We start from the raw sequence: 27057 nt of genomic DNA, 5'->3' as shown, positions 1-27057 counted from the left end.
ATGATCTCATCGCCCGCTCCCTGCTTATTAGGTTGCAATGACTTTCCTGTCACTGCACTGCCTTATATTTTCCTATTAGGTTCCTTTCCTATCCTAGTCATCCGAATCTTTGTAAAGTCGGTAATGATTTCATCGTCGGGTCCCTGTTCGTTGGGCTGTATTGAGTTTATCGTCCCTGTACTGCCTGATGTTTCAATACTAGGATCTATGCCTATCTTAGTCTTCCAAATCTTAAGTAAATGGACTTCTCGGGAGTAGGTGAAGGTTCTATTGTCGGCTCCCTGTTGGTTAGGCTGCATTAAGACTCCTGTCGCTGCGCTGCCTGATGGTTTAATGTTGGGATCTTTACCTACCCTTGTCTTTCGAATCTTGAAGTCGGTAATGGGTCCGTTGTCGGGTCCCTCTTCGTTAGGCTGTATGGGTCTCTAACCCCTGCACTGCCTGTAGTTTAAGTATTAGGATCTTTGCCTATCCTAGTCTTCCCAATATTGAGAGAGAGAGTGATTGTCTTGTCGACAGCTCCCTGTTTGTTGGGTGGTATTGAGTCACTGCACCCATAGATTGTGATTTTTCTCTGGATGGAATTTTTTTTTTTTGATTAAATAAAGTCAGATTTTTATTTGTTGACATGAAATTATAACTCATTTTCAATAATTATTTTAAAAGTCCAAGCATATTTAAGTCCCCTTCGGTCAGTGTGATGTTTGGGGGGAAATTCTATATTAACAGCAGCACCATTTAATTGCCACTAAAAATAGAAAGAAAATAAATATAAAATTAAAAACACTTAGACCCATATTGCCTTACACCGGTATTCTTAAAAACTTAAGGTATCTCTAAAGAAGGGTTTATTTTCAGTTCTGTAAAGGAAATCTGCCAAATAAACCCACTTAAAAGCTGCTTTAAGTTCGGAGAATATGACCATTAATGCTTTAAGCTTCATCATCATCATGTCATCATTCTAACCTTAATTTTCGTATCCTCCATGCCCAGCATTACAATTGACTTCACACTAGGATCCACCGCATCATCCAAACCCACTAAAGTCACTGTGGTTGTCTCATGAAATTTCCTACCCCAAGGATATATCTCCAAAGTGTTGGTGTCATAGGGATATTCCAAAACCATGGCATATACAAAGATATCACCATTTTGAGAAATATCACTGTTGCTTCTGCTGGTATACCATACTCCAGGTGTGACCGTATCATTTTGCTGCAACCATGGCCGAGAGGCATAAATCGCCTCTCCATTAACTTTCAACCATTGGCCCATGTCACGTAATCTCTCCTCAAATATTGGCAATATGGTACCATATTTTGTTGGTCCCACATTGATGAGAACATTGCCATTACAACTAACAGTGGTGATAATTTCATGAATCACTTCTTCACTTGTCATAAAGTCCTCCAAAGTCAGATCATAGCGCTGACCCCAACTGTTTTTGTCCAAAGTAAAGGCATTTTCCCATTTGTGTTTTTGTAAAATGCCTGGATTAAAACGATCCTTGCAATTGTAGAAATCACCATGCTTACAAGCTGTACCAATACCCCAGCGATCATTGGTCACTACTGTGTCGCGGACAGGACTATCGTTGTAGAGCCTAAGGAAAATAAAAAATATAAAACAAATCATTGACGTAAGAATTCAGAAGTTTTAAAATAAAGGAGACTGGATGAAGGTAGTCTCCAGTTTCTACAGTAAGTATGCTGACTTCAAATCTAGTCGCAGAGGTACTTATGATGCAGAGACCATTGAAATGATTCGGCAAAAAAAAAGATATTGAAATGTTTGTTAAATGGTTTTTATTTAGGAAACTTGTCATTGGAGTTTTTTGTCACAATACTGCACGTTGTTCAGCTGGGTTGTAGCGGATCGTTTTTCACACGTGTTTTCACGGTTACTTTTTTGAAAGACTAAAAAATCTTAATGAAAACATAATACTTTTTAAAGTTTAAGTAACCACATAGTCAATAATTCTTCATCCATAGCAGTTCTCTCTCATTTACTCTCATATACTCAAAGCTTTCTTCGTTAAGTATTATGTTGTGTTCGTTAAATTTGATCAAAGCTCTCGCTTAAAAAGAATATAAATAATGGCGTGCCGACGAAGATTATTCATTCTTCATTTGCAGGTTGGTTGGGATAGCAAGGAGTGGACTTGTTAACTGTCAGGCATTGGTTGTTGTTGGCTTCGTTCGTTGATAACTATGTGTGCAAATAACAAAGAATAGTTGTTTGACAGCAAATTGCAGCCTCTATTCGTGTTGCGTTGTGCATAAAGTCAGCTTGTTAATGTTTTGGTTACCCAGTGAGCAATTTTTGCCGAGTGCTCTAAAGTCAGAGTTTTTTTTCCGAAGTTTTCTGATATTTCATGAGAAAATTTGCCGATTTCTCAAAATTTCCCTTAGAAATTTATCCAAGTTTTCGGCCAGATTTCTTTCGATCATTTCTGCACATTTTATTGTGGTTTTGACCGAAAATCTGCAAATATTCTGCACATAGTCGTAAGGGAATTTACTGTTTCGTCGTATTAGCTTACATTTTTTCAGAATCTGCACATTCTCGGACTTGATAAATTTTTTGTATACCGATTGGGTTTGTACCGAAATTTTGCACAAATTCTGCACATAATCGTAAAGCATTTGTTGTTTTTTCGTAATTTTCTGTATTTCCGAGCACAGCTGAGAGTTTTTTCAGAATCTCTGCACATTTTCGTATGAGCTTATTTTTGGTTTTTGTACCGGCTTTGTTTGTTTTTCTTTTGCAACGGTTTGCACGTGGCAAATTTTGTGTTAAGCTAGCCATAGACGAACGATTTGTTGGTGTGATTTGCAAATTTATTGCTGCGATTTATTGCATACCGTTTCTCCACACACGCTCGAACAAATCATAATTCGGCTGACGTTGAAGAGTAAGCATATGCTACGAAGCGGATGATGTTCATTTTGTGTTTGAACTTCGGTTTGTGCTTTTCTTTTCTTTTCTTTTTTTCTTTTGATAGGAAACTTAAAAAAACATGTGCGACGATGCAGCGGCTGATGCAGCTGCGCTTTTAATTATATATACATGTTTCGACATAGAACATAAAAAACAAGAAAAGAAAAAAATCGAAAAAAAAAGAAAAAGAAAATGGAGTGAAGAGTGGCTGCTCGAAAGAAAAAAGCATTCCCATGTAGCAACGCTCAAAAATATGGAAATGCTTACTCCAAGGGATTATAAAAATTTTTTACGCATGGATGTAGATACCTATGAAGAACTATTAAGGTGGGTAACGCCAGCAATAAAAAAGGAGGACACAGTGATGCGTGACGCTATTACGCCAAATGAAAGACTTTCAGCGACGTTACGCTTCCTTGCTTCTGGGCAAAGCTATGAGGACCTTAAATTTCTAACCAAAATATCGGCCCAAAGTCTTGGTGGAATCATATTGGAGACGTCGAAAGCTATTATTGCAGCACTAAAACCATTTATTAAGGTAAGTGAAAATGTTAATATCAAATTCTGGTTGCAGTTTATTTTATTTTTTTATAAATATTTTATTTTTAGATGCCACGCAACTCTGATGAATGGAAAACAATTGCCAATGACTTCGAAAATAGATGGAATTTTAACCACTGCGTGGGAGCCATCGACGGAAAGCATGTGAATATAGTGAAACCGTCTAAATCTGGCTCGTACTTCTACAATTACAAGAAAAACTTCAGTATTGTGATGATGGCACTGGTGGGCGCAAATTATGAGTTTTTAATGGTCGAGGTTGGAATAAATGGAAGATGTTCAGATGCAGGTGTTTTTGCTCAGTCGAAGTTAAAGCAAATGTACGACGATTATGGATTGAATTTGCCAGCCCCGGAAATGTTACCGTTAACCGAAGATGTGGTTCCATATGTTATTGTTGGAGACGACGCCTTCCCACTTTTAGAGAACCTCATGAAGCCTTACAGTCGGCACAACTTAACAGAGGAGGAAATTATATTCAATTACCGACTATCGAGAGCTCGACGAATAGTGGAAAATGCGTTCGGAATTTTAGCGAACCGTTTTAGAATTCTGCACACAACAATTAATTTGTGCCCCGAAAAGGCTTCAATTATAACTCTTGCCTGCTGCTACTTGCATAATTACTTATGTTTTAAAAATTCAAATATATACTTGAAACGCAGTGAGAATGAAGAGAATTTAAATTTGACTGACTTGGAACCAATTGCTCATGGTAATTCGTCAAATAACGCGAAAAATGTTCGGCACAAACTGAGCAACTATTTTAACAGCGTTGGTGCCGTACCCTGGCAGTACAATGCCTCCTAAAACCAGTCACCATTAAAACCCAGCAAAAAAATGTCCTTGAAAGTAATTAGATGGGAGCTATTAACAAACAAATATTTTATTTACATTAAATCTCTTAAATCTATAAAAATAAAAAATAAATAAATTCATTAATTCAGTTTTAGTTATTAATTACATTAAATACTTTGGGGGTTAGTCGATTTAAACACACAAAAAAATGCTATTCATATTCTAACGTGTCAAAAAGCTGCTGAAATGCATTTTCTGATGGCACTACCTCGTCAGGTATTATATGCACGGTTTCATCTAAGTGGGTGCTGTGGTGGGATGACACTGTTGAATAAGCAGGTGAAGGTGTTGGTGTCGCATATAACGGCGTTGCCGATTCATCCGAAAAGTGGAAGCGACTGGGTGGCCTTGTTGATAAAACTGGTGAAGGTGATGGTGTTCCATGAGGTGAAATTGCGGAAAAAGACGAATATGTTGAGGAAGCAGACGCGTAAGGCTTTGAGTTTTGGTTGTTGTGGTGAAAATTGGACATAGGTTTCCGTGGTTGCACTTGCAAGTAAACTTGTTGTTGTACTTGTTGCTGCCCAAGGCTCACGGAACTTTGTAGCGTCAGATTGCCTAGTTGCGCGTACACAAGGGCTTCGTCCATCACCTTTTTTGCATATATTTTTTGCTCCGGCCTTAATTTGCGGAATGTTACTGCCCACGCTTCACCATAAATATCTGCCTCGTCCTTATTTGCTTTTGGGATAGTTTTTTTCAGATGGTCGACAGCCGTTTCTAGAAAATCTGTCGGATCGAATTTTTTTTTCTTTGGTTCCTAAAAATGAAAATATTATGCATTTAGAGACTGAAAATAATAAATTACATACACAAATAAATATTCTATTACACAAGCACAATTTACTTACCTTTTCAATTTCTGCGTCAAACGTCTCATCAAACGTAGAAATGCCTTCCAACTGTGTCTCTTGGTCGAGCAAAAAATTAAGATGGTCAAAATACCACAGCGACGGCACGTATATATCCTCAGCACCTGCACCTGACCTTTCGCTTTTGCGCATCTTCTGCAGCTCCCTTCTGTACGTTGTTCGTAGGCAATTATATTTTTTTTTTACTAGGTCCACCGAAGCATTTTTATCAACCTCTTTCCATTTTGTTACGAGTTTTTCCCATGATTTTTGTTTTTCTAATTTGTCTTTATATTTTTCACTTTTTGTTTGCCAAATGGCATTTTCATTTTTTAACACATCAAAAAATTCTATCATAAAGTCTTTGCTTGCCATTTTTTGTGTGCACTACACGACCTTTCGTTACAATGGTTGAAGAGCAACTGAAATGGCAAAATGGCTTAAAATTTGCGCAGTAGCCCACACACGTATGATTTGTTTGCCAACAAATTGCAAGTTTTTGAAAATTTTCAAAAACTTGCAATTTGTTCGCAAACTACCCCACAGACGTAAAAACGCGACCACAAACCCAACAAATTGCTCGAATTTATCGTTCGTCTATGGCTAGCTTTAGCCGGCTTTGTTTGCTTTTTTAGTCGATTAAAAGCATTCGAGCTGTAAAGTTGGATGTTTTATTGTGGAAATAAAATTAAAGTATAAAATAGACAAATGAATTATATTTAATGAATTGAATTATATTTAATGTCTTTTTGTTGGTTTTTGTTATTTTATTCTAAATAGAGCTTTAACTCAAAATAAAAAGGGGTATCCTTGTGTGTGGTGCACGGATAATAGAGGTAACTACGGTTAATAGAGGGAATATTATTGTAGCACGGATAATAGAGGTAAACCAGAGGTCCATAAAATACGCATTTTTATTGATTTTGTAGAAATTGTCAATCCCTCGACATTTCTGCACAATATGGAGCAGATCGGATCACATTTTGATGTAGCTGTCGTATAGAGCGATACTTTGATTTGGGCTCTGGAGCCCACGTAAGGATGTATTTCAGTCTTTTAATGATCTTTTTCAGCCTTCTAAGGATGTTTTTCAGCCTTTTGAGGGTGTTTTCAGCCTTTTAACGGTGCATTTTCCATCCGACACTGTCGAAACTTGGAACTGTGAGTTGTTTGAGACCCATCGACATCCCTACCCAATATCGTTTGGATTCGGCAGTACTTGGATATACATAGATGCCATGAAGAACGATTTCCCAATCATAAATTCGATTAAGCCTGTCCGTCTGTGAGTCCATGCATTCTTGTAATCAAGGTACAGGTCGTTTTTGTTATCCAATCGTCACGAAATTTTGCACATGTCGCTTTTTCGGCCCAAAGACAAACGCTATTGACTATGGTAAAAGTCGGTTCAGATTTAGATATAGCTCCCATATAAATGTAACGCCTGATTTGAACTTTAATGGCTGTAGTAACTACAATTTTCAACTGATCTGCACAAAACATGGGGCTTATTGGTTTGTTACTGATTCTAACGCATAAAATTTGGCACATATTGTTTTGTTACTCATCTAAACATATATGCAAAATTTCATTAAATCGTCTCCGATTTAGATATAGCTCCTATATATATTTCACCCGATTAAGGCATAATGTAAATATTGTTGTAGCCACATGTTCATGTGGAGGTGGCGATCCTCCTCAAGCTCGTTCCGGTCCAAAGGACCGCTCGCCGCGAGAACAAGGTGGCCATTGGTTATTTAAAGGCGCCAATAACCCGCCTTGTCATATCGAGCATCATAGGCACTTAGTATTGTGCAAGAGCCGGTGCCGCCTGGCCTTTCATTGAGACTCTCCGCTCGATACCGCTGCGAACGTATGGAGCATTTCACTCTCCGCAACCTGTGGACGCGTCCGGTAGCTCGCAGTTAAGCCTCTCGGGACAGCTCTGAACCCCACATGATTGAACCTCATTCTCACTCCTCTGCCGGGAGTCGGTTCATGTTAGATATAGCTCTCATATACATATGTCTATTGCCCGAGTTTAAACTGTAGGGTACGTTTAGGGGATTATATAGTCGACTCCGCCTGACTTTAGCCTTTCCATACTGGTTTTTTGTTTGAAACTCACCAAGCTATAAATTCCTCCGCTTTCCAATATTTATCCGGAGCTTCCCAATCGCCATCCGACCATATTATTTCCGGTAAATACTGCTTGACCAATGTCATTTGCTCTGGTCTAACTTTTTGTTCCACATAGTCTTCGGTTAGAAATATATGAAGCTTATCATTTATGTACATCCTATTAAACCATTCAAATAGAGAGTAGTACAAGCCAAATTTTATGTCACTATGCTGGCGTATAGCTGAAGATAGTTCGCCTTAAAAAAAAACATTGCAGAAATATTTGTGAAAAATACATATGTTATTTGTCATACCGATTATATCCCTTTTTGGGCCAACATCCATGGAATTCCAACCAAAAGACTGAAGTGATGGCCAAAGACAATAGCCATCATGATGTTTGCTAGTCAAAACGATATATCTGAAATAATTAAGATAAGATGAACAGTGAGACTGACTCACTCATATACTTAGCGCCAGAACCGCTAATATTTTGTCTGTCAATGCTTTTGCCATGATTGTTTTTATAGAGGAAAGTAAAACAGCTGATTTTGTTGAATAATCAGCTGTTTTTCCTCTATAAAATCAACAGATTTGGATAATTTGTCAAATGAATTGAGTACTTAATTTCAGTGGTTTTTGGCAGTTTATTTTTTTTTTTCTTAAAGGTTTAATTAACACTTTTCACATATTATTCCCCGGCCGGATTGATATGTAGGAGGGAAACTTATTAAAATTTAAATATGATGTTTTAATACCTACAAAATCCAACCAAAAAAAAAAATAATTTAGAAAAATGATTTTTTTTATTTCAAAATATCTCTTACCAGTCATTTTGACTATTTTGCTAATTCTAGTGTTAAAGATGAGTCAATTTTATAAAAGTTATGTTGAAAAAATCGTTTAGAAAATCGTCTAATCTGGCATCCCTACCTAATACTCACTTTGCTCCGCTGTCTCTAAACAACAAAGACCATTGAGTAGCATTAAACAGCTCTGCGGTAAATTCGGGAGCAAACTCTTGATAAGAAAAGCCGGGTTTGTAATTTTTCTCCATGAATTCTATGTAGTTTTTATACTTTAAATCTGCAAAAATTAGATAAAGGGATACACACATATCATACTCGCATGCATATGAGTATCTATAGAAAAGATCAGTTTTCTTTTTGGTTTCATTCACTTACTCTTCCAATCGGTCCAAAACCATTCACTACCCATACTGGGCACCGAATAAACCCCCCAATGTATAAATATGCCCACTTTTGCTTCATCGTACCATGTAGGCAAAGGCCGTTTGTCTAAACTTGACCATTTAGGTTCATATTTTTGGCGATAATCACTGTTAATTAAACCAATACCGAAACTATTTATTAGGAACAACAACACAATAAATAAACGTTTCTCCATTAGAGTGGGTGGTGACGGGCGTGTGTTCACTTTACGATGTTAGTGTCTACACTAAAGAGTAGCTCTTCACACGGCAATCCACTCAAGCTGAGTTTTGTTTTGATTTGAAGGGCATGCATTGTCATTCTCATTCTCATTTTCATGCTCACACTCATTCTGCAATGTTATATGTATGTATGTATGTATGTGTATGTATAGATAAGTAGCTTTTTAGCTCTTCTATTATGATGCTGATATTTGAGAGATCAGTAGATAAAGTTGTATGTGTACCAACGAGATAGGTACCTAAAACTGGCTCCACGAAAAAAACTCTTCTTTCAAAACAAATAATCGGCAAATTTTGTATGTTAGAGTGTCCTAAACAAACAAAGTTTTTTTGAAACGTAAACCCTTAATTTTCCTTTTTGATTCCAATAAGCGAAAAACGAACAAGTAAGAGCGTGCTAAGTTCGGCCGGGCCGAATCTTATATACCCTCCACCATGGATCGCATTTGTCGAGTTCTATACGCAGTATCTCTTTTTAGGCAAACAAAGAATATTGAATAAGAACTGTTATGCAAAAATGCATATTTTGCCCAATGCAAATTTTGCCCATTAACATTCCACTAAGGAACAGGGGCAAACTTCTCACATATCGATTGAAGTTAAAGCTCACGGCGTGCCGCAGTGCGACACCTCTTTGGAGATAAGTTTTACATGGCATAGTACCTCACAAATGTTGCCAACATTAGGCTGCAAAAACCACCGCTGAAAATTTTTTCTGATGGTCTCGCCAGGATTCGAACCCAGGCGTTCAGTCTCATAGGCGGACGTGCTAACCTCTGCGCTACGGTGGCCTCCGTAATATTGCGGTAGTATTCATCGGAAAAATATCAATCGATATTCAGCCAAAAAATTTAATATCGGTCGCACAATGATAAGGGGCCTCCTTTTTATAGCCGAGTCCGAATGGCGTGCCGCAGTGCGACACCTCTTTGCAGATAAGTTTTACATGGCATAATACCTCACATATGTTGCCAAAATTAGGCTGCAAAAAACCACCGTTGAAAATTTTTTTCTGATGGTCTCGCCAGGATTCGAACCCAGGCGTTCAGCGTCATAGGCAGACATGCTAACCTCTGCGCTACGGTGGCTGTTATGCTATTGGAGCTATATCAAGTTATAGTCCGATTCGGACCATAAATGAATGCTGAACATTGTACAAGTTATTGTGTAATATTTCAGTTCATTCGGATAAGAATTGCGCCTTGTAGGGGCTCAAGAAGCAAAATCGGGAGATCGGTTTACATGGGAGCTGTATCAAGCTATTGATCGATTCGGACCATATTAGACACGAATGTTGAAGGTTGTGAGAGAAGCCGTTGTACAAAATTTCTTCCAAATCGGATGAGAATTGCGCCCTCTAGAGGCTCAAGAAGTCTAGATCCCAGATCGGTTTATATGGCAGCTATATCATGTTATGTAGCGATTTGCACCATACTTAGCACAGTTATTGGAAGTCATAACAAAACATCTCATGCAAAATTTCAGCCACATCGGATGAGAGTTGCGCCCTCTATTGGCTCAAGATGTCAAGATCCAAGATCGGTTTATATGACAGCTATACCAAATTATGAATCACACTAAACATAGTTGTTGGAAGTGATACCAAAACACTACGTTCAGTCAAGCCGAATAAAAATTGCGCCATCTAGAAGCTCAAGAAGTCAAGACCCAAGATCGGTTTATATGTCAGCTGTACCAAAACATGGACCGATTTGCCCCATTTACAATCCCAACCGAACTACACTAATAAAAAGTATTTGTGCAAAATTTCAAGCGGTTAGCTTTACTCCTTCGAAAGTTAGCGTGCTTTCGACAGACAGACGGACGGACATGGCTAGATCGACTTAAAATGAAATGACGATCAAGAAAATATATACTTTATGGGGTCTCAGGTGCATATCTCAAGGTGTTACAAACAGAAGGACGAAATTAGTATACCCCCATCCCATGGTGGAGGGTATAACTATGACGATCGGTTAACGATAACACGTACAGCAACGGCCTCCAGAATTGGAAAAGTCAAGTTTTTGGGACCCATTGGAGGATTTTGCGTCTTAAGCCTAGTACTGACTTCAAGTTTTCGTTCGAGCAAGCTTCAATTTTTTAAGAAATATTGTCTTTTTATTTTGTGTTATATTTTTTGGGTTGAGATATTCTGGATAATGAAAGACACTGCATCTTGGATTTGAATCAATCCCTGTAAAAAGAGGCACCGAAGAAGTTCGGGACACTTCCAACCCAAAGCTACCTTTCCGGCTATATCAGGTTATAGACCGATTCGGACCGTACTTGGCACAGTTGTTGGAAGTCTTAAGCCAAACCGGACAAAAATTGCAGCTTCCAGGCGCTCAAGAAGTCAAAACGGGAAATCGGTTTATAGGGGAGCTATATCAGGTTATAGACCGATTTCAACCGTTCTTGGCACAGTTGTTAGAAGTCTTAACAGAACATTATATGCAATATTTCAGCCAGGCCGGACAAAAATTGCGGTTTGTAAGGGCTCAAGAAGTTAAATCTGGAGATCGGTTTATCGGCTTGAAATTTTGTACAAATACCTCCTTTTAGAGTAGGTCGGTTGGGATTGTAAATGGGCCATATCGGTCGATATTTAGATATAGCTCCCATATAAACCGATCTCAAGTTTTTATTCTACAGCCTCTAGATGGCGCAATTTCTATCCAATTTTGCTAAAGTTTAGCACAGTGACTTCTCCAATCACCCCCAACTTACGTGCCAAGTATGGTTCAAGTCGGCCCAAAACCTGATATAGCTCCCATACATACGGAACTCCCGATTTTACTTTTTGAAATTCCTATCGGATTTGGCACAAATTTTGTACTAAGACGTCTTCTATGACATTTAATGCATGTACCAAGTATGGTTCGAATCGGTCCATAACCAGATATAGATCCCATAGAAGCCGATCTCCCGATTTTACTTCTTGAGCCTCTAGAGGGCGTAATTCTTATTCGATTTAGCTAAAATTTGGCACGGTCATTGTATCCATGACTTTTAACAAACGTGCCAAATATGGTCTGAATCGGTCCGTAACCTAATATAGCTTCCATATAAACCGATCTTCCGATTTGATTTTTTTGAGCCTCTAGAGGGCGCAATTCTCGCCGGATTTGGCTAAAATTTTGTACTAAGACGTCTTCTATGACATTTAATGCATGTACCAAGTATGGTTCGAATCGGTCCATAACCAGATATAGATCCCATAGAAGCCGATCTCCCGATTTTACTTCTTGAGCCTCTAGAGGGCGTAATTCTTATCCGATTTAGCTGAAATTTGGCACGGTCATTGTAGCCATGACTTCTAACAAACGTGCCAAATATGGTCTGAATCGGTCCGTAACCTAATATAGCTTCCATATAAACCGATCTTCCGATTTGACCTCTTGAGCCTCTAGATGGCGCAATTCTTATCGGATTTGGCTAAAATTTTGTACTAAGACGTTTTCTATGGCATTTAATGGATGTACCAAGTATGGTTTGAATCGGTCCATAGCCTGATATAGCTCCCATATAAACCGATCTCCCGGTTTTACTTCTTGAGCCTCTAGAGGGCGTAATTCTTATCCGATTTAGCTGAAATTTGGCACGGTCATTGTATCCATGACTTCTAACAAACCTGCCAAATATGGTCTGAATCGGTCCGTAACCTAATATAGCTTCCATATAAACCGATCTTCCGATTTGATTTTTTTGAGCCTCTAGAGGGCGCAATTCTCGCCGGATTTGGCTAAAATTTTGTACTAAGACGTCTTCTATGACATTTAATGCGTGTACCAAGTATGGTTCGAATCGGTCCATAACCTGATATAGCTGCCATATAAACCGATCTCCCGATTTTACTTCTTGCGCCTCTAGAGGGCGTAATTCTTATCCGATTTAGCTGAAACTTGGCACGGTCATTGTATCCATAACAAACGTGCCAAATATGGTCTTAATCGGTCCGTAACCTGATATAGCTCCCATATAAACCGATCTCCCCATTTTACTTCTTAGATCTCAATTCTTATCCGGTTTGGTTGAAATTTTGCACAATGGGACCTACTATTGTCTTTAACATCCAAGCCAAGTATGGACCGAAAAGGTTTATAACCTCCAATAGCATAGCAATTCTTATCCATTACCTTTTGTTTGACTATAAAAAGAAAACCGGACAAAGAACTTGACAAATCCGATACATGGTGGAGGGTATATAAGATTCGGCACGGCCGAACTTAGCACACTTTTACTTGTTAAACCTAATTTAACCTTAGCGTGGCCCAAACAGAATATGTGAAGAAAAAAAAATCTTTGAATATATTTTTAAAATTTTTTATTTCAAAAAACAAAATTTCAATGATAAATAGATGTTAAAAACTGGTCGGTCATGGATTACTTATAGGCTAAAAATGCTATAAATAAATGTAAGAGACAATAATAAAAATGTGTACTTAAACTGCTATATGTATATACGACTGATGTTACATTAAGAATAAATGCTTTAAAGATCGGACCAACCATGGTATTTCGTAGGAAAGTAAAAAAGAAACAAAATTAAACAGGTGACGTGTATCGTGCGGTCCCCGGTTATAATCGGGACATACATCTTGCACGTCGCCATCAATCCTTGCTCTATAGGAGTTGAGGCGGCTGCATCTGCCGCAACGTAATTGAGCCAGAACCACTCTGGTTTGCCGGGGGAGGTCAACTTCCTCAGGCGCAATGGGAGGCGGCGGTTCTCCAAGGACTACATTCACCCTGTATGTGTCTGCATGAATTTTGTCTAGACCTGCTTCATATGCCGCTTGATCTAGAGGTTCTCTCTTGTAACGCTGAACCTCACTCTCTCTAGATCATGTAGATCTACCTTGAGGCTTCTGGGCGGTGGATATCTATCCACAAGATGATGATTTGGATGGTCTCTGCGATAAGGTATTGCATAGACAGCATGTAGTTATGTCTTCGCGCTGGTAGGATCTTTATCTCCTGATGGAGATGGTCCACATGAGAACTGAGGAGACAGCCCCTCGCAGTTCGGAGGGCGCCATTCTGACAGATCTGCATATCTTACCACAGATCGGCCAATTTCTTTGTACGTGGTCAACAAGGTCTCTTTGTCTGCACCCCAAATGCTGCCAGCAAGTGACTTGAGGACTTTGTTACTACTTTTGACTTTATCGCAAATTGCTGTGGCATGTGGGGAGAATGTGTAAGAGCTGTCAAATGTGACGCCAAGTATTTTGGGACACTTGATGGTCGGAATGGAGAAATGCTCCATCGACCATCACAGTCAGCTCGGTGTTCACCTCACGCGTATTTGCAGTGAACAATGTGACTGAAGATTTGATGGAAAAAATCTTCAGATTTCTTGCAGCGAACACAACAATGGGTCGCTGACAACAACAATGGGTAGGTGGGGGCCTGATGCCATGATTGTACAATCGTCCGCATATGATACGATCTCTATGCAATCTGGAGGGGGTGGAATGGAGGATATGTAGAGGTAAAACAGTGCCGGAGATATCACCTCACCTTGGGGAACTCACTGTTTCACTCTACGGTGCTTCGACTTCTTATCCTTTAATTCCACAAATGACTGGAGACCACACAGATAATTCGCGACCCAGCGCTTCAGGCCTGACTGAAGGGACATGTTGGCCATGTCCTCAAATAGTTTGGCATGGCTGACCGTGTCGAATGCCTTCGATCCTATCACATGCCCTAGGCTGATTGAAGCCACGGCAAATGCCTTCTCTCATCAGTAGCAATTCTTTGCTACGATCTATACGAGATCGATCTATACGACTGCCCCAAACTGGGATCCTTTCCAGACTTCCGTAGCGGGATAACTCTGCCAATTTTCCAGACATCGGGAACTATTAGAGTGTTCAAAGACAGGTTGAGGACAGTAGTAAGGTATTCAACTCCAGGTAAATCCATATTCTTCAACATCAATGTAGAGATTCCGTCGGGCCCCAACGCCTTGGATGATTTGGCGCCACGGATGATATTCGTAACTTCGCCCACCACGGTAAATTGTAATGGCTGTCCATCGGCTGGGAGACCTCGAATGCTGCGAATAGCTCTCCTGCTTGCCCTGTGACTCTCGGGATGCACAATAAATTGACCAATACCATGGTAGCCGGTTGTACGTACCGGATTGACCCGATGGAATCCTTCATCGCAAAGGCTGCCGCCTCGGTGTACAACACACTGCTACAACAACAACAACAATAAATTGACTGTTGAACAACCTGGCGCATCTTTTCGGATCACTCACGGTTCTTTCGCCAAAAGTCGCTGAGGTCCTGTCATCCCGTCTACCGGGTTGGTTCGAGAGTGACTTAACCACTGTTAAGTCACAGCTTGCCTAAACCGGTGCTAAAGTTACATTGCTCCAAGTGTTCCAGCCACAAATTTCGCTTATTTTCGTTGACTACCCTGTTTATTTCCAGATTCAGCTCGCTGATTCTGGGGTTAGTAGGGTCCATACAACGAATTCCATCGCGCTCGTCTGCGATTATCACTGGCTGCGTTGGGAAATAGGGCCGCACTGGTATAAGGCGAGCGGCTGGTGCGTTAATGATGTCTAGGAATTTCCTCTCGCCAATTAGCACTCTCTGAAGCCAGCCCAATCGGCCTTCTTCTGATTGATAAACTTCAGGCGCTCAGATGTTATAAATTCGGGTGGTCAGTCGATGGTGAGAATTATAGGGAGATGGTCTGACCCCGAAGAGATGACGGCTTGCCAGGATACGTCACTCAGGAGATCAGGGGATGAAATGGAAATGACTGGCAAACTGCTGCACCTCCTCGTAATTCTAGTGGATGATGTCTAGGAATTTCCTCTCGCCAAATAGCACATCCGAGGGGGGGGGGTTGGCAGTTCACTGAAGCGGCGATTAGTATACTCTCTGAAGCCAGCCCAATCAGCCTTCTTCTGATTGATAAACTTCAGGCGCTCAGAGGTTATAAAGTCGGGTGGTCTGACCCCGAAGAGATGACGGCTTGCCAGGATACATCACTCCGGAGATCATGGGGATGCAATGGAAATATCTGGAGAGCTCCCCGTAATCCTAGTGTGGGCATCCTAATTTACGGTGCAAAACGTGGAGCCTTCAATCTGCTCTGCCAAAGCTATGCCACGCTGGTCGTTACCTAGGGGAGAATGCCATGAAGTGTGATGCGCATTAAAGTCCCCTAGAACCACGCGATTATGGCCAGATAGTAACCCACTTATGTCGGGGTTGTAAGCTTGGCCATTAATTGGGACACAGTTATCAACCGGCGGTATGTGCACGTTGTATAGCTCTATCTCGGCAGTACCGAACCTAATTGCTATCCCCATGCATGCACTCCATGTAGGGGTCACTGGCGTCGAGATGGGTCTATATTGCTTGGAATGGTGTATCACGAAAGCCAATCCCCCACCTCCATTACTTGAGCGATCCTTACGCAGCACATTGTATCCGTGACAACTGTGCAAGCTGCAGTTGTTGATCAGCTGTGCAAGCTGCAGTTGATGGATCGCTCCGGCCAATATGTTCTTCCGACTCTCGAAATGCACAATCTCATCGATCTTGCCACGGAGAGAATTGCAGTTTTTTTGCGAAAAATTATACACTTCTCGGCACTGGCCTGGCAATATTGGTGCTGGGTTGCTGCTGTTGCGTTTATTGGCCAGATAGTAACCCACTTATGTCGGGGTTGTAAGCTTGGCCATTAATTGGGACACAACTACCAAACGGCGGTATGTACACGTTGTATAGCTCTATCTCGGCAGTACCGGACCTAATTGCTATCCCCATGCAGGCACTCCATGTAGGGGTCACTGGCGCCAGGCGCAGACGAGATGGGTCTATATTGCAGGGAATGGTGTGTCCATTCCTTAAGCGATCCTTACGTAGCACATTGTATCCCTGACAACTGTGCAAGCTGCAGTGGTTATGTGAGGTTATGTTGTCGTATTTGTTTTTGAGTTGAATTTATATTAGATTTTAAAAAATGCTATTGGTACGAGTACCTCACTTTCAAACGTGCTAATACCATGTGGCCACTGATCGTCTGGTCTTTATTCAACACAAGTTAACAATGAGGGGAAAACCAAGCATAAAACGATGATATGGCAATGAATTGAAATAAAAATCTGCATTTTAAATAAAAAAAAAATTAAAAACAAATATGGATTTATGCGGATTCGGATTTAAGATAGTCTTGCGTTTAATACTATTTATAATTCATTATAACTATTGTTCTGAGATAGCTTCCAAAGTAGTTAGTTTAAGTTTTTCTCTTTATGGCACAAGTCCATGGTCTACTTAGAGTAGAACACACAGCAAAGCCTTGGTGACTGTGTACAAGAGTGTGTGAGCTTATTTCAAAAATTAGAAAAAAGGTGGCTTTGTGATTACTATTTTAGTAGAGTATGGAACTATGGTTGATTTGAATATCGGTTTATGCATGTATAGATAATTAGGTATATATGTGTATGGAGGTGTTGGTGTATGTATCAAGTGATTAAGGTTTTTGTGTATAAGGACTATAAACTTTAATGGTGGTAAGATGTAGTTGTAGTTGTAGTTGGTGTTTATGAAACATGGAAAGGAATTCTGGTTTTCTCCCAGGCTTTAAGCATGGCAAACTTGTTGTTTGGTGTTTCTTTTTGCAAATGTCTTTGTTGTTAACTTTTGTTGATAATCAATAATCAAGGAGTTGAGAAGATTCATTCTTAAACTACAAAAACAAAAAAGTATGGACGTTATACGTTTTTAAAAATTTTTTAGAAAAATAATAATAAGAAAAATTTGTATTTGTAAATATTGGGTTGCCCAAAAAGTAACTGCGGATTTTTTTAAAAGAAAGTAAATGCATTTTTAATAAAACTTAGAATGAACTTTAATCAAATATACTTTTTTACAGTTTTTTTCTAAAGCAAGCTAAAAGTAACAGCTGATAACTGACAGAAGAAAGAATGCAATTACAGAGTCACAAGCTGTGGAAAAATTTGTCAACGCCGACTATATGAAAAATCCGCAATTACCTTTTGGGCAACTCAATATATAATTTAAAATGTTGACTTAGGTGTTTATTTTAATGGTAGCATATTATCTAACATTAATGGCAGTTATGCACACTATTCAATTTCAAAAAAAAATATTCTTATAATTACAAAAGGGGAGGTGAGATTTATAAAAAAAAAAAAAAATTCTTTTTTTTTGGAGAAACTTTAGACAAAATTTCTTTGGTAATTATGAGCTACTAAATATATGTTTAAAAAACTATTCAAAATGTGTGTATACGATTTCCAAATACAATATTCATAGTCAATACAAAATGTCTCTTTAGTGGGCCCAGGTTAGGCTAGAATTTGGGCGTGGGTAGGGGGTTATGCCAAATGCGAAAAAAAACTACAACTCTATTTGAAGCCATCCATTATCGATAGTTTATCACAGATAAACTACGAGTGTCCATAAAATTCCCAGAGCAACATGGTGTTATGTCTGCTACTCCTATGGCTTCAAATAGATGAACCGTCAGTGTTCTTCGGGTGGTGTACGAAATTGAGTAATCCAATCGGTCACACGCAAGCGAAATATTTCCGTTTTAGTTAAGATCCAATCGCGATATTGATGCGGTATTGCCTCCACCAGTTTCTCGGCAATCTCGGGATTTTTAAACATTATCATGTAGATGAGCACCACATTGAATGCCACCATTAGCAAGAAAATGATCAAAGATGTTAGTGCTGTACTTGAGGAAGTTTGTAGATGGCCGTTATGGCCCTTAAGTGAGCCATTAGCGGATTTTTTCGTCTTGCTAGCCTTGGTTATGGTAATGTTGTCATTTGTTCCCAGTGTTGCTGAGGCTGCAGAGTTTTTGTTGGACGCCGCCGCTTCCCCCGCATTGTTGGCTTTCTTTTTCGATTTCGATTTTTTGGCCTTTTTTGATTTGTGTTGCTCTGCCCCAGTACTACCGCAGTCAGGTTCATCCGTAACATGGGCATTTTGTTTAAGTAAAAGTTCTTGCTTGTACTGTTCCTTGGCTTTGATGGCCTCTATTTGCATGCTGGACATAAATCTGACCTAAAAAGCAAGAATTGTTGTTACACTTAAACTCTTTTGAAGAAATTTTCTTGGACTTACTGTTCTCTTTGCCGACTCCTGACAATCCTTCATGGTCAAATTTATGCCCACTATTTTAGCCAAAGCTGGCGTTAAGGGATTTCCCTTTAAATCCAGATAACGCAAATTTGTCAAGTCACCAAAACTCAAAGGCAAATGTTCCAATTGATTGTTATACAAGTCCAAATGGCGTAGATTTCTCAAGAGTCCAAAGTCATCGGGTAGAAATCTTATTTGATTTTTACTCAAATCCAATTTGACCAAGCGTGTGAGAGTGGTGAAATTTTTCTAGAAAAATTCAATGGAAATTTAAATGAACAACAAGTAAAAGCTTGCAAAGTTCGGCCGGACCGAATCTTATATAACCTCCAACATGGATCGCATTTGTCGAGTTCTATGCGCGGTATCTCTTTTTAGGCAAACAAAGGTTAAAAGAAAAGAATTGCTATGCCAATTGAATTGAATTTTGGAGACCACAGTAGAAGTCTATGTGTAAAATTTCAGTCAAATTGAATAAGAATTGCGCCTTTAAGGAGCTCAAGAAGTAACATAATGAGATAGGTTTATAGGAGAGCTGTGTCAGGCTAAAGACCGATTTAGACCATATTTGACACGCATATTGGAGATTATGACAAAAGCTGTTGTACAAAATTTCAGCCAAATCGGATAGTAATTACGCCCTCTAGAGGCTCAAGAAGTCAAAATCCCAAATCGGTTTATATGGGCGCTATATCAGGTTATGCACCGATTTTACCCATACTAAGCACAGTTTTTGGATGACATTACAAAACACTTCATGCTAAGTTTCATTCAAATCGGATAGGAATTGCGCCCTCTAGTGGCTTAAGAAGTCAAGATCCCACATCGGTTTATATGGGAGCTATATCAGTTTATGGACCGATTTGAGCCATACTTAGCATAGTTGTTGGAAGATATAACGAAATACCTCATACAAAATTTCAGCCAATTCAAATCAGAATTGCGCCCTCTAGTGGCTAAAGAAGTCAAGATCCAAGATCGCTTTATATGACAGCTATATCTAAATATGAACCGATATGGCCCATTAACAATCCCAACCGACCTACACTAATTAGAAGTATTTGTGCAAAATTTCAAGCGGCTAGCTTTACTCCTTCGAAAGTTAGCGTGCTTTCGACGGACAGGCGGACGGACGAACATGGCTGGATCGACTTGAAATGGCATGAGGATCAAGAACATATATACTTTGTGGGGTCTTAGACCAATATTTCGAGGAGTTACAAACAGAATGACGAAATTAGTGTACCCCCACCCTTTGGTGGAGGGTATAAAAATTTTACATATAAACAACGTAGCTGGCAACCCTTTTCTTTGGGATAAGACCATCCCCCCCAAAGACCATCTCCCCACTGATCAAGCACCCTACTTCCACTATTCATTGACCAAACTTCCAACTTCATACTAAACCTTCGTCTTATAGACCCTTGAGAGACCCGTCATTGGTTAGCAGCTATTGCACTAAGGGTCTGTTGTTGATGTGGTTGGTTACGAGGTATTTCTGGGTACACGATTTCACTTTGGCTGCCTTCTTGAGGAAAGAAGGGGCTTTTAATAGCGTGAAGATGGAGTTCATACATTACTCTGTTGTGGACATGAAGATTCTCCCCCAACTAGTGAATTGGGATGAAACGATGCTGAAGGTCCATTAGGAAAATTCTGACTAAAGGAACTACACAGGAGCAGGGGCAAAGTTTAAGCTCAATGAAAAGGGGCCTCCTTTTTATAGCCGAGTCCGAACGGCGTGCCGCAGTGCGACACCTCTTTGGAGAGAAGTTTTACATGGCATAGTACCTCACAAATGTTGCCAGCATTAGGAGGGGAAAACCACCGCTGAAAATTTTTTTCTGATGGTCTCGCCAGGATTCGAACCCAGGCGTTCAGCGTCATAGGCGGACATGCTAACCTCTGCGCTACGGTGGCCTCCCTGCCCCTGTTCCTTAGTGGAATGTTCGTGGGCAAAATTTGCATTTGCATTTGGAACTACACAGGAAGTGGTTTTATGTAGCTCAGGTCACATGATGTCATCATGGGGGCCCTTATGGGTCATGGAGGAATCTGTCTGAGTGGTTTGAGCTGGTATTAACAACCAGTAAGTGTAAGCTTGTTGTTTTCAAGGGACCTGCTTGGGGTGGGATAGAGGTGCCGCTCCCTCCGCAGGCCAAGTGCTTGGGCGTGGTTTTTCACCAGAAGAAGAACTTGAGAAAGAACTTCAAGTGGAAGGTCAGTGGTGGTTTGCCTGATTCTTACATATGAATATCTGGGATGGCCTTAGGCTTTGAGCCGTTTTGCCCTTCGCAAAATGAAGAGAATACTCTCCGCAAGAAGTTACAATTGTTGTTGTAGCCACATTTTCATGTGGAGGTGGAGATCCTCGTCAAGACCCTGTAGGTGAGCATGCTCGTTCCGGTCATTGGTTATTTGAAGACGCCAATAACTCGCCTTGTCATATCGAGCATCATAGGCACATAGTATTTGTGCAAGAGCCGGTGCCTACCCGAGACTCTCCGCCCAATACCGCTGATCGTCCGCGACTGCCGTTGCAGCATGTGGACGCCCGGTAGCTCGCAGCTAAGTTTCTCATGACAGCAATTAACACCAAACATATTGGACATCAATGTTCCAGCCTGTGTGAAGCTCACAGATATCCCGTGACGGGAAGAAGTTACAGTTTAACGCGTATGTAGGGCAGGCAGCAGCGCTTCAAGGGAAACGTTGAATGCCATGGCTTTGCAGACGGACTTTGAACCTGGACAGACCTTCCTTGTTGACAGATTAGTAACCTGGCTTTTACGGAACCCCCTGTATATATATTGTGGGGGCATCGTGGCAGTCGTCTTCATTCGATTCCTTAGAATCAAGGAGAAATAGAGTTCTACACAGTCATCAAGGCACTGGAGTCAATTTCGAAACGAGCGTCCGTTTGGACTGTCACCATAACATGGACGGTCAGGCGGCGCTGAATGTTCTGGCATCATGCCATGAGTTTTAGACTGCAAGAAGCATGAACTATGGGAAAGGGGTTTCACACTCTGTTGGGTCCCGGGTGAAGGCAAACGTTAAATAATGCTTAGCTCGGGTGTGCAGCAACGTTGATCGCCCTTAGTCTGAGGAAACCTGGCGTTCCACGCAATTTGGGTTTCCTTTTACTCTATTGGAAACTGGTGATGGCACACGACGGACTTTGAACCTGGGCAGACCTTCCTTGTTGACGGATTGGACCCAGATTTCCCAAAGATCGCGCCTTAGGCTCAGAGTACCCTGCCTTTTACGGTACCCCCTCTATGTACTTATGGGTCAAAATTGGCTGGGGGCATCGGGGCAGGCGTCTTCATTTAATTCCTTAGAATCAAGGAGAAATAGAGGCTTCTGGGCGGACAAAACGTCTTTTAGGCGGAGTTCTACGCAGTACTCAAGGCACTGGAGGCAATTTAGATGCAAGAGCGGCTGCCCGGTCGAACTGTCACCATAACGTGGACAGCTAAGCGGCGCTGAAGGTTCGGGAATCGTGCCATGAGTTTTAGACTAGTTAGAATATGCAAGAATCTTGAACTATGGGGAAGGCTTTCAGGCTCTGCTGGGTCCCGGGCCATCATGGAACGGCGGAGAACAAGGCGGTCGAAAATTGGCCTGGAATAGATTATGCTGATAGGGTGGACGCTTTCTGGGTGTGCGGCGCTTTGGATTGCAGAGTCGCTAAACGCCTGTGGCTGAGTATTTCGCGGAACAAGACATTAGTTATATTGGGGCTGAGAAAATATTACTTCCGGACGAATGATAGAAGTACTGTTGTTGGTCTCGTAGCCATTTACATGTGGGGGAGCCCATCCTTGTCCAGCTCTTATAGCAGAGCAAGCTCGTTCCGTTCTATACGACCGATCGCTGCGGGAACATGATGGCCACTGGTTATTTAAAGACGCTAATTCGAATCCTAACGAGAACATTCATTGCTGTCACGAGAAGTTTAGCTGCGAGCTACCGGCGAGGTGTCACACTGTTGCACGCCGCTGGGACTCCACCATAAGTAGAAGGTCAATTATGAGCTTAAACTTGAATTGGACAGAACTCATTGATATGTGAGAAGTTTGTCGCTGTTCCTTAATGGAATGTTGAAGGGCAAATTTGCAAAATTTAACACTTTTGTAAAGTTTGGCATAAACAATCTACTTACACCCAATGACAGCAAGAGATTACTGGACAAATCCAAAACAGTGACACGTTTAAGGGCAACCTGAAAAGAAAAAGTTTCACAATTAAAAATAATGATATATGCAATCTACAAAATAGAAAAACATTTCCATAAGTTTTTATACCCATTAGAGCTCTGTAAATTCATTTCGTCCAAATTTGAGATAATTTCCCTATAATCACTAAAGAGGAATTGACTTTAACTGTACTTTCTTGGAACTTTCATCAGGCTGGGGAGTGTATACAAACACCTCAAGGAATTTCGCAAGACCTAACTGCTTAAATAGGCCTCCGGTACAAAGCGACATGTAAGAATGTGGAGTTGGATCCGAACTACGCGCATGTTTTGCCTAAAGCATAACTGAAACTGAAATCCTCCTCTTGGTACTACCAAGGTTAGGTTAGGCAACGGTGACAATTCATTACACACTCACTAAAGCAATTGTAATCCAATGTAATACCACAGTAGCAGCAGATTAGAGCGACGCCCGGCATGGGAAGCAGTGCACATCAAACAAGCTGGAACTTTGAGGTCCGATCTATGTCGTTTTCTTTGCTGTCCCGAAAAGCTTCGCTGCGAGCGTCCACAGGATGCAGATATTGGAATGCTCCATACGGAGTAGCTGCAACGGCAGTCGCGGACAAGTTCGGAGAGTCTCAGTGAGAGGTCGGGTGGCACCGGCTCTTGCACAAATACTGTGTGCACATATGCACATATGCTCGATATGACAAGGGAAGTTATTGGCGCCTTTTAATAACCAATGGCTATCATGTTCCCGCGACTATCGGTCCTTTGGACCGGAACGAGCTTGCTAACATACAGGAGCCTAACGTGGATCGTCACCTCCACATGAAAATGTGGTTACAACAACAACAACAACTAGAGCCTCCAGTGGAAATCGAGCATACTATCATCACCGCAATGGTAGTTCGAGCACGCAACCAACTCAGCTAAAGTGATACCACCTACATGTTTTTTTTTTACTTTAAACTTATTCTCTTTTAGCTTTTTTAAAGCATTTGGCGCCATTCCATGACTTTGCCAGAAATGGCTATCATATGTTTGTGCTGTCGTCTAAAATTGGAATGTGGAGTGTTTTGACATATTTCAAAAGACAATTTAAGGAATTATTAACAGTATATAAATAAAAACCGAACACGCACTGCTTTCATTGTCATCAAATTAATACACCAACCTAATAATAAAAAAAATCAAGAATTACAACTCTGTTACAAAAAAATGTAAACAAACCGCAAACGCTCTCTCTCCCTCTCTCTCTACTTACATTACTCTCTCACAAAACACAAAAACGAAATGAAAAGTTCGTTCAACCATAAGTGAACAGCAAACGAAACGAATCAGTGGGGGGAGGGGAGGGAGGCAAAGAGAACACATAAAGAATGCGAGAAAGTGCACTTTTGCAGATGTTGTTTATCGAGGCCATAACTCAAACTCCAAAAACAAGCACCGGCGCAGTGTCTTATGCACCCATAATGACCCACAACCAACAAATCGCATACAACAAGCGAACAGCGAAAGTGTTATAACTGATGGGGGTTAAAAATGTTTGGATGGCGGATACAGAACAAAGCCTGACATGGCGTTAATCCATAGCCCTCAAGCATTTTTGCACAAAAAGGGTGTGTTTTTTTCAGTTTTAACAAACGCCCGCAGCTATTGGATAACTTTCGTTTTCCGTTCGGATATTTTCAATTTCAATTGTTTGTTGTAATTGTGTCCTTTTTTTGTTTTCTCAATTGTCATGATGATGGACTTTCACTTTTGTTTGTGGGCTTTTTTCCTGTTATCCATTTAGCCATCTATTCATTGCATATCCATTGGAGAAGGCAACTTTGTTTTCAATTCATAATACACACACTCACACACATTTGAACAACACTTACAATTTCTTTCACCGGTATTTCTTTTAATTCGCATAAACTCAAATCGCATATATTATCGTCCACAACTTTTTCTTTAACATTAATTTTGGGAGCCTTCGGCATCTTTACAAAAGGAATTTTTCAATTACTTCTTCCAAAATATAATTTTTTTTTCAATTTTGTAGTGGCGAAGCCCACCAAACGAGTAATCCGAAACCACCAAAAGAAGAGAAATGCACTAAATGAGAAGTTCAAGGTTTTTCCAGGGTGCCCAACATGAATTTTTTTCTGTATTTGTATGTTGTTAATGGGATGATAGGTTTTGTTGATGTAATGGTGACAAGTTGAGAACTTAATTCGGACACCACTCATTGATATGTGGCCCTGTTCCTTAATGTAGTAATTTATAAATTAATAACAAAAAGAGTAATAAAATTAGTTTTTTCATCAACTTTTTAAAAACATACATCAATGTTTATAAATAAATAATTTTAAAAAATATTCATTTTCGTATAACAATTCTTTATTTTCTAAATAAATGTAATTATGTAGCTTTTAAAATGTTATATTTTCGAATTTTTTTACATCCATCTATTTAAATAAGTCTGATGTTTTGAAGTATATTTTCTTCAAATCTGCTCCAATTAGGTATATGCGTTTTCCTTATAAATAATTTTAAAAGCATTACAAATTTTCGCAACTTTTTTCGTAAATATAACAATATTATATAGGATGGCCACCAAACCGTTTGCCTAAATTTGTGTGGGCTATCCTATTAAACAACTAGCCAGCTTTAAACATGTCATATTACTCGAATTTTACAGTGTTTGAAACTTAAATGATAAATTTAATTAAATATGAAATTAATTCAAAAATCAATATATTTGACTTTATTCCTACTTTTCTAATAAATAGCTTTTATTGAAGTAGTTTATTGGTTTCAATGAAAGCCATGGAGATATTTAAATGTTACTTTGGGTTACCTATAAATTGTGGCTTTGGTAACCCTTTGCTTCTCACTTGTCCGTTAACCACACAGCTGTTTCATTAGCAAACATACACATTTTCCCACTCCTAGATGTGCAGTGTGTTAGAGTGAGATGAATATATATATGCTAACGAAAATACACAATGAACGGAACTGAATATTGCCACCTTCTTACATTGCCAATTATTTGACAGTCATTTTCGTTGTTCTACCGCGGTCGGTCGTGTTCGTTGAAAATTTTGCAGAATTATGAATTTAACAGAATTAAATAAACGTTAAACTACTAAATACCATAAATTTATATTCCCGTCATTGAACAGAAGTGTGGTTTTGCAAAATATATCGGTTCGAGTGCGCGGAAATCAAGTTATCATTGGACTTAGTGTACGGGATAACTTTGTGGCGTTATCGTATAAATTGCGCGGGAAAAAAGCAGAGAAAAAGTGTACAAGTGAACATTTCATAAGTTTTATATTCAAATAAAACAAAGTGTATGTTTGAAAGAAACAAATTCAAGGTTTTGGCAGATAGTGGCTACCTTTGGCAATCAATAATTCCACCAACCATTGGTTCGTATTGGTTTCTATATGGACAACTTCATTTACAATTATCGCAGCAATGTCCGTTAGCTTCATACGACCACTTATTAGGCAGGTAGGCATTTTGTTGTTGTTGTTGTAAATATGCTATATATGTAGTCTTATGACTGCAACCAACGACTAACCTTACACACACATTTAATAAATATTTGATATGTTGTGTCTTGTGAAGCTTTCCTACAAAAAGGCGATTTTCTGCGAGACAAGTGCAAGCTCGATGTGAAGTGAATTATTCTCAACCATGTAAACTGAAGGAGGGGAATTTCTTGATCGAACATGATCTGTTGTTAGTGGTTGTTCTTGTAGCCACATTTTTATGTGAAGGTAAGGATCGTCGTCATGCTTCTGTAGGTGGGCAAGCTCGTTCCGGTCCAAAGGACCGATCGCCGCGGGAGCAGAGTGTCAATTGGTTATTTAAAGGTGCCAATAACTCGCCTTGTCATATCGAGCATCATAGGCACTC

General features: G+C 40.0%; 5 protein-coding genes across 6 annotated transcripts in view; 2 read left to right on the top strand and 3 right to left on the bottom strand.

Moving 5' to 3' along the window:
• LOC106092952 (capon-like protein) overlaps positions 1-27057 on the top strand; it is a 977840-nt gene that overhangs the window by 115102 nt on the left and 835681 nt on the right. The window contains exon 1 of one of the 2 annotated variants that reach the window (XM_059361275.1): positions 26510-26649. The exons of the other annotated variant lie outside the window; for it this stretch is intronic. The gene's annotated coding sequence lies outside the window, so the exon portion shown is untranslated. Of the gene's footprint in view, positions 1-26509; positions 26650-27057 lie in introns of those variants that run through there. 2 annotated transcript variants of the gene reach the window in all.
• LOC106086054 (putative alpha-L-fucosidase) lies at positions 593-8801 on the bottom strand. Its single transcript, XM_013250572.2, has 6 exons — positions 8516-8801; positions 8276-8417; positions 7646-7752; positions 7339-7588; positions 967-1603; positions 593-748 (listed from the first exon to the last, which is right to left on the bottom strand). The coding sequence occupies exons 1-6, from the start codon at positions 8736-8738 to the stop codon at positions 635-637; spliced, it is 1473 nt and encodes a 490-aa protein (XP_013106026.1). The 5' UTR covers positions 8739-8801; the 3' UTR covers positions 593-634.
• Positions 2820-4443, top strand: LOC131994360 (uncharacterized). Its single transcript, XM_059361282.1, has 3 exons — positions 2820-2914; positions 3005-3478; positions 3550-4443. The coding sequence occupies exons 2-3, from the start codon at positions 3020-3022 to the stop codon at positions 4309-4311; spliced, it is 1221 nt and encodes a 406-aa protein (XP_059217265.1). The 5' UTR covers positions 2820-2914; positions 3005-3019; the 3' UTR covers positions 4312-4443.
• On the bottom strand, positions 4475-5635 carry LOC131994361 (uncharacterized). The gene is made up of 2 exons (XM_059361283.1): positions 5211-5635; positions 4475-5119 (listed from the first exon to the last, which is right to left on the bottom strand). The coding sequence occupies exons 1-2, from the start codon at positions 5583-5585 to the stop codon at positions 4511-4513; spliced, it is 984 nt and encodes a 327-aa protein (XP_059217266.1). The 5' UTR covers positions 5586-5635; the 3' UTR covers positions 4475-4510.
• Positions 16636-25244, bottom strand: LOC106086094 (leucine-rich repeat-containing protein 59). Its single transcript, XM_013250625.2, has 4 exons — positions 25029-25244; positions 23107-23166; positions 18921-19187; positions 16636-18860 (listed from the first exon to the last, which is right to left on the bottom strand). Exons 1-4 carry the CDS (start codon positions 25128-25130, stop codon positions 18312-18314), a joined length of 978 nt encoding a protein of 325 aa, XP_013106079.2. The 5' UTR covers positions 25131-25244; the 3' UTR covers positions 16636-18311.

Source organism: Stomoxys calcitrans, chromosome 1 (assembly GCF_963082655.1).
Source record: "Stomoxys calcitrans chromosome 1, idStoCalc2.1, whole genome shotgun sequence".
Taxonomy (NCBI): domain Eukaryota; kingdom Metazoa; phylum Arthropoda; class Insecta; order Diptera; family Muscidae; genus Stomoxys; species Stomoxys calcitrans.
Note: the sequence above shows the minus strand (reverse complement) of the source record. Positions and strands in the feature narration are given on the sequence as shown.

Coding starts and splice junctions, on each gene's coding strand:
- LOC131994360 (XM_059361282.1), top strand. CDS start 3,020: ATGTGCGACGATGCAGCGGCTGATGCAGCTGCGCTTTTAATTATATAT. Junction 3,479..3,549: donor CACTAAAACCATTTATTAAG/GTAAGTGAAAAT, acceptor TTTTATTTTTAG/ATGCCACGCAACTCTGATGA.
- LOC131994361 (XM_059361283.1), bottom strand. CDS start 5,585: ATGGCAAGCAAAGACTTTATGATAGAATTTTTTGATGTGTTAAAAAAT. Junction 5,120..5,210: donor TTGACGCAGAAATTGAAAAG/GTAAGTAAATTG, acceptor TTTCATTTTTAG/GAACCAAAGAAAAAAAAATT.
- LOC106086054 (XM_013250572.2), bottom strand. CDS start 8,738: ATGGAGAAACGTTTATTTATTGTGTTGTTGTTCCTAATAAATAGTTTC. Junction 8,418..8,515: donor GTTTTGGACCGATTGGAAGA/GTAAGTGAATGA, acceptor TAATTTTTGCAG/ATTTAAAGTATAAAAACTAC. Junction 1,604..7,338: donor GCGGAGGAATTTATAGCTTG/GTGAGTTTCAAA, acceptor TATTTTCCTTAG/GCTCTACAACGATAGTCCTG.
- LOC106086094 (XM_013250625.2), bottom strand. CDS start 25,130: ATGCCGAAGGCTCCCAAAATTAATGTTAAAGAAAAAGTTGTGGACGAT. Junction 19,188..23,106: donor ATCTCTTGCTGTCATTGGGT/GTAAGTAGATTG, acceptor GAATTTTTCTAG/AAAAATTTCACCACTCTCAC. Junction 18,861..18,920: donor AGGAGTCGGCAAAGAGAACA/GTAAGTCCAAGA, acceptor CTTGCTTTTTAG/GTCAGATTTATGTCCAGCAT.